This window comes from Branchiostoma belcheri, unplaced genomic scaffold (assembly GCF_001625305.1).
Source record: "Branchiostoma belcheri isolate BF01 breed outbred unplaced genomic scaffold, Haploidv18h27 scaffold20, whole genome shotgun sequence".
Lineage (NCBI taxonomy): Eukaryota > Metazoa > Chordata > Leptocardii > Amphioxiformes > Branchiostomatidae > Branchiostoma > Branchiostoma belcheri.
The window spans coordinates 3,444,321-3,451,227 of NW_017803491.1; the positions used below are offsets into that span (position 1 = coordinate 3,444,321).

At 41.9% G+C, this 6,907-nt stretch overlaps 1 protein-coding gene across 1 annotated transcript; it reads right to left on the minus strand.

Annotated features, from left to right (window-relative positions):
• Positions 1–211: 211 nt before the first annotated feature.
• On the minus strand, positions 212–4,216 carry LOC109469351 (homeobox protein DBX1-like). The gene is made up of 4 exons (XM_019767859.1): positions 3,345–4,216; positions 2,313–2,426; positions 1,624–1,835; positions 212–1,026 (listed from the first exon to the last, which is right to left on the minus strand). The coding sequence occupies exons 1-4, from the start codon at positions 3,703–3,705 to the stop codon at positions 760–762; spliced, it is 954 nt and encodes a 317-aa protein (XP_019623418.1). The 5' UTR covers positions 3,706–4,216; the 3' UTR covers positions 212–759.
• Between the last annotated feature and the right edge of the window lie 2,691 nt (positions 4,217–6,907).

Consider the following 6,907-nt stretch of genomic DNA (forward strand, 5'->3'; position numbering starts at 1 on the left):
AAGCGGTCGTAGCCTCTAATGGAAAGAGGGTACAGAAAATGTGATTTGCTGTACTGCGTTACTTTTCAGAAATTTGTTGTTCCAGACAGTGTCAATGTTGCCCTTAAAGTTGCTATGGACAATTCATGAATGTTTTTCAACAGCATCAAATTTTGAGGAAAGATTCTAAGCATACATAAAGCAAGAAGTAGTGAGAAATTAACGTGGCCTATACAACTTCAATAGATCCAGAACGCTAGCAGATTTAAACTAATTTCTTTGCAGAACCAAAACTGAGAGATGAATCATGAAAGGAACGTAAAACGCATAACTTTTAATAACTCTCAGCACGACAGGATAGACGTAAGACTTCTTGTCGTTTACTTCATCAATAATTATCATTCATAAAGATATACATGTATGATGTATACAATCAATTATAGATTCATATACCACATTATAGTTTCATGTTTTTTTGATTTGTATATATTTACACTTGATTCCCTTCTGTTAGCTATATAGATCGAGCAACTTATATTGCTTGTTCGTTTAACTTTTTAAAGTGTTAACTAAGTAATATAACATTATACCTCGTCTGCTTGTACTTCACCAAAGTCACAATCTAAAATATATGTTACACAATTTATTTTGTAGCATAAATGTAACAACACAAATACCAGCCATATATACATCTTTTGGCTCATGTTACTTTGTTATACTTATTAGCCACATATTATAATAATCACTTAATAATTCTACTTGGTGTCTTAGAGACAAAATCTACTTCTCATTCTCACTGTCAGCTGGCTCCTCGTTCCCAGGACTTTCCGGGCTGGATGGGGGACTTTTCTGGTCCGTGACGCTGGGTGAGGGGGAACCAATCAGAGGAGACGTACCACCTGTCGTCGTCTGTCCTACGTCACTGAGATCCGGGTTGGGATTGGCCTTGTTCGGGATGGTGGACTCACGTGACCCGCCCGTGGACAGAAGTTCCCGCTCTTTGGAGTTGCGCCATTTCATCCGCCGGTTCTGGAACCAAATCTTCACCTGGGCAAACAAAAGACAAGACGGGGGATAAGAAAACCTATCCTGACCAACGTTACAAATCTTTGAACTTGTCTCCAGAATGATGACGATGTAAATACACAGATGAAAAATGCCTGTTGCTAGTACTGCGATGACGAATCACAGAAGATTTTGATAAAACACATAGAAATTATTTTGTGTCATTTCAACAAAAATTATCACTATGAATAATCAGTATACGTTATTCTCTGTATATTCCCAATGTTATTACCACCCAAACTACATATAAAGGGTATATTTCACTTAGTCCATAGTAAACAGACAATTGTGTAGATGGCTCTCTTTCTCTCTATTTATTTTTCTTCTTTAGACTTCACTTTCCCTGTAGTCTTCACTCTCCCACGTTTCGCTCTGAACTGACACTACTCCTGACTTAAAATGATTGATCATCTTTATCCATGAGGTCATTGACCTTTACGTACCTACTGAAATGAACAACAAGGTCAAGGAACCCAGTCTAAAATCCTAAATAGTTTTGGCGAAGTATTTAAGTATAGGGTCTACATGTACAGTTTTATATCTCGATCAAAAAAATGATGAAGGCAAACACGTTAACACCTGCGAATCTTTCAACCCGAGTTTCTCGGCCAGTTTCCTCCGGTCCTGTTTGCTGATGTACTTCTGTTTCTGGAACATTTTCTCCAGGCTTTTCCGCTGGAAGTCCGAGAAGACCGCGCGGCGGAGCATCCCTCTGCGGGGCTTGCCGCGGTGCAGGCCCGGGGGAGCGCCCCAGTGACACCCGCTGAAGATGGGGAACGTTGTCGGTGACTCTAAAAATGAAATTAAAAAATCAGTCACAATCATGACTTGACGCTTCTGTGTTTTTCAACGACGTTTAGTAGCTGAAAGCAGGTAATGATTAAAACCGACTTTCTATTGTGATGTTTAGTAAGCAAATGGTAAGTGACAGTAAAAGTATTCAACAAGCAATAAAGCTTAAAAGTACATTCAAAAACTATCAGTCGCCGTTATAAATAACACAATGGCTACAGAAATAGCCCGGATCACTAATTAATTCCTCTATGACAACGACCAACACGGAAAGTTATGTAAAGTCTGGTCCGTACACACTTAACAAGCCAATAGACGGCATCGCCAACACTTGTAATGTCATTATGTTCAAATCTCTTCTTCATTAGTGGAAAATTCTCCGGCGAACAACGGTTCCCTCCCAAACACAAATTTATCGAAAGGCTCATCTCCGTAATTTGCTTGGTCCGATGAACGGTTGACACATGTTTACTCACCTGCATAAGGCACCTTGTTGACAGGGCTAAGGTAGGTTTCCGCCGGGGGGTAGGTTCTGGGCTGGGGGCAGAACGCGCACCGACAGCCTTCTACGCTCGGGCTGGTCGGGCTGCCTATCATGACAAGAATAATCATAATCATAACCATGTTAGTTCATCTGTGTTGGTAGTAATCATGGTACAATGCTAAAATTTATTCCAACAAAGAGTACACAAGGATCAGAAATTTTCAGCGACCACTACTGTCGCATCATGTATCCTGATGAAGGCGACGGTGGCCGTTGAAAATTCGGCCCTTGTGTAAGCTTTGTGTTGGAATGAAGTTAAGCATAGTACTATAATCATAATGGTAATGTTTGAATGTCCGTTTATATCGTCAATTACAATATATAACTCTTAAACGCACGTTGTTTGTATAAACATTCCAACATTTCATCATGCATTTTGCTTCTAAATTTAGAATAAAAGAATCACATCTCGTAAGTTTTACGTCACTTCAGAACGATTTTATACGTAATATTTCATTGTCAACTGCCCTAGTTTCACATAGAGCTGCGACGAGGTTGACAATATATGTATATCAAGTAGAGTGTTTGACTTAAGCGATAACATCGGCACTTGTCAGCTAGTTTGTTTGCGTCCCAACACCTCCTTCACCCATTCCCGGCCATTAACTTTCTTTCTGGCACTCACTGTATGGACTCGCGATTCACTAATGTACATCGGTATCATAAAATTATATTTTCGGTTCAATATGGTTACGACAAGCCAATAACATCACGAATATCAGTAAGGTTTCGTTAGTTTTGTGGTAGGGTACGTAGTTAAGGTCTCGTATTTAGAAGACATGGAACTGTAACGGAATAAAGCTTGGGGATAGTTATCAAATACCATAGAAATACATGTTTGTATGAAAATGATTTCCACTAGTACTTTTGAAGCTTTATGAGGAGTTGTGGCTAACAGTAGCTAGTTTTAGAAAATATTTAGAGAATATAGCACATGAAAATGACAAAATATATGTCCCCTTACCTTGCTTTCCTGACAAGATTGCGTTCACCCCAAACTTGAGGAATGTCCCGTTATTTCCGTTGTGATGTGGAGAAGACGCGTTAACGCCGGCAAATTTTCTGGTAGAAATGCACCCGTTCGTATGACTCAGTTCGTAGGGCGAACTCCGTAGGCTGGTGGGACCGTTAGCGGTGGATATGGGCGGGAGGGACGGGAGGTAGCAGCCGCCGGCGTGCGTGTGATAGCCCCTGAGGATGTCATCCATGTAGAACGGGGTGGAACAGGTGGTGGCGGGCTGGAGCGGCGGTGGGAAGGTGATGGTCGGCCGGAAAACTGTCGGCTGCGCCGGGAACGCTACGGGCGAGAACACGCCTTGATACATCGCGAAAACTTCGTCTACGTTTTACCGTCCACCTTGTCGAGACAAAAAACTAACTTGTTCTCCTTACAGTAACAGCCAGTTTGTGTAGAAAACGGCAATAAACGTCATGAAAGAAAAACTAAGATCGGACGCTGCTCATTCCTGTCCAGAAATGAATGCGAGTGGGCGGGCGTCAAGCCGAACTGACAACAGTCCTAGTCAGTAGCGTGAGGTTCGAAAGCTGGGTAAGACTATGTCTGAGCGGGTACTGTACTGTGCCAGTTGTCTCGGATGTATGCTGCAATCCTACGTTCCCTTCTCAATGGCACATGGCACACTATAAACAACACCGTCAGTTGATTGGCGGCTTGTTAGGACGGGGTACACAAAGTCCCTGAATACAGGTGAACCCAATAATCAATGGCCATGGGCCGCAAATTTTACTCAACGGAGTTGTAAAATTAAGTACTTATTGCTAAGAAGTAACCGGCATCAGTACGATGCAAAGTCATGGCTGGGTGAAATTCATTGGTGAGTGGGAGAATCAAAAGAAAGAAGGCTATCCCTGCCCCCTAACCTCTTTATGCGCAAAACGCAAATCAGACGTAGAGCGCCATCTGTAGGCGCCTGTCAGTACTGCATGCCGTAGCAGGGTGGTTATATAGCGCCGCCTGTCGATTGCGTCAACCCTTGTTCCGACCAAACTTATTGGAAGTCGACTTGTCCGTGTGTACCTACTTGATTGAAGTACCTTCACTCTTCATTAGGTGCATGGCGCTTTAATGAGGTCCAGTGACAGAAAAGGCCTACACGGGGTTTATTAGAACACTTAATACCGACATAAATTAATGGGTGTTTCAGGAACCACTGTATGGGGGTGGGTGGTTGTGAGAACTACATGGGGACATGAATACTACATGGGACCAAGGATGGGACTTCAATAGCACTTCTATTTACTTCTATTTTATCCTTCTAAAACAAAAACTCTAAAAAGAGACCACATGACTGTTTATTAAGTGTACAGTGTGTTGCTCAAGTTGAGTCTGACATTTTGAAAGCTAAGTTTCAAAAACTCCCTACAATGCCCTAGACCTTAAACCTAACCTGGTTATAACTACCCTACAGCCCTACTTTATGTAAAGACCTTTGCTCTCAAAGCCCATGTATTCATATATTTTGGATCCATTCTAGGACAAGGTGGCCACTACTTGTACTAGAATAGAGGCAAAATACACTAAAAATAAAGGCTAAATGGGAACAAAAGACTTCATTCTCAAAAGTCACTCATTCTACAACTAACATTAACACTAGGCTACAACGAAGACTAGACCTTAAAGACTAGACTATAACTAACCTTAACACTAGGCTACAACTAACCTTAAGACTAGACTATAACTAACGTTAACACTTGGCTACAACTAACCTTAACACTAGGCTACAACTAACCTTAACACTAGGCTACAACCATTCTCAACACTAGACTACAAGTAGACTACAACTATTCTTAAACTAAACTGCGCTTACGTTGGCGAAGGTTAGACATTCGGGTAATAAGAATGAAAAAAAAAAACAGTTACACAAGCAACTGGGTATGATAAATCTGCGTTTCTCCTCTAGTCTCACTGTGTCACTGACGTAAGTAGTGCAAGTGGATGCTACCTGAAACATCTGACCGTTTCCAAAATCATATCCAGTTGCTTTATAGTGAGTACCGGGTGAGTGAGTAACTTTTTTGGCATAAACTGCACTTATCTTAAAAGCTTATCTTAAAACTAGACTACAACATAATCCTAAAAAGAACATTTGCGTTATAAAATCCTAAAAAAGAACATTTAGAAGTTATGAAATCCTAAAAAAAGAACATTTACAATCTTGGCTACTAGTATTCAAAGAGACATTTCAATTTGTGACTGCATTATGCAAGAATTTAAAAAAAAAACATGCATTTGACATCTCACAGCTGGTAGGTACGAGGAATGTAGCTAAATATAGCAGGTAACTACAATATTTCCATAAAACTACATGGCCCGGCTTAGCACCATGACAAATTTAGCTTCACCCAGAAAGATGGCAAAAGACTTAATAACATGAACATATAACATGAACATACAACCTGAGCAACACTTGTCTAGCATACATAATGATTGTAAAATGATACATTGCATGGTTTGAAGAGCTTTAACAAGAACTTCCATTTACAGACTTGACTTTTTTTCATCCAGAGAAATGCTGCTGGTGGGGCGGTGGCAGGACGTTACTGATCTGTGATGCAACTTCAGTCCAAGCTTAGGTAACAATCCCCTCTGTCTACCCGAGGCATCACCAGCAGGGAGAATCATAATCACTTGGTTGTCAGCACTGAGGCAAAGAGAATGTTGGCAACAGCCCTTGTGACGGCACTGGCAAGGGATTAGGACACTTTGAGAGCAATGGTTACTTCTGCACACAGTGCTTCAACCCGTTCCTGTGGCAACCAGGTCCAATGCTTGGCCTGATCAGCTTCTGTACCCACGCTGACGACCGGAATTGCGCTCAGAGGTAACTACAAAAGTTTAGTCCTCCAGAAAACAGTGACTTCCCCAGTTCTGTTAGCTCATGATCACTTACGCACTTCATCTTCCTGTCCTCCCTTCTGGCCAGGTGTCTTTGTTCGGGATCTCAAGACTAACGGATACATACACCATCACCACCTTCCACCACTCACACCCCCCTCCCCCCACTCACACTCCCTCACCCACTCACACCCCCCTCACACCCACTCACAAGGCAGCTCATGTAATGGTCAGGGTTCCCGACCCACTGACAATCACATAATGCAGAAAGAAAGTCAGGCAGTACAAGATACCTAAATAATCATGGGCTAACAGAACGTACGGAAGTCTCCGTTTCCTAGAGGACTGAACTTTGCAGCAACTCCAAACACGACCCCAGCCCCCAGCATAGTCACAGAAACCAAAACAACCATACATCGGACCTGTATCCCACAGAAACAGACTAAAGCCATGCGTGCAAAAGGAGCCAAAACCCTCAAAATGCCCCAACCTCCAACCAGCAATGTCACTCAGGATGTCACCAAATCAAACTCAAACACCTCGCCAACAACCAAGAAACTTGATTATCACTGTCGAAAATGTCTCAGATACACAGAGGGAATTCAAGTTTGGTGCCAAAAGCTACTTAATGCACATCACAAATCACTAACTTTTTTTAAGGCAACAATAAG

Excerpts from the sequence above, each read along its gene's own strand:
- LOC109469351 (XM_019767859.1), bottom strand. The coding sequence starts at position 3,705 with ATGTATCAAGGCGTGTTCTCGCCCGTAGCGTTCCCGGCGCAGCCGACA. Across the intron at positions 2,427-3,344 it reads AATCTTGTCAGGAAAGCAAG|GCAGCCCGACCAGCCCGAGC; the intron begins GTAAGGGGACAT and ends TTGTCATGATAG. Across the intron at positions 1,027-1,623 it reads TCGGGTTGAAAGATTCGCAG|GTGAAGATTTGGTTCCAGAA; the intron begins GTGTTAACGTGT and ends TTGTTTGCCCAG.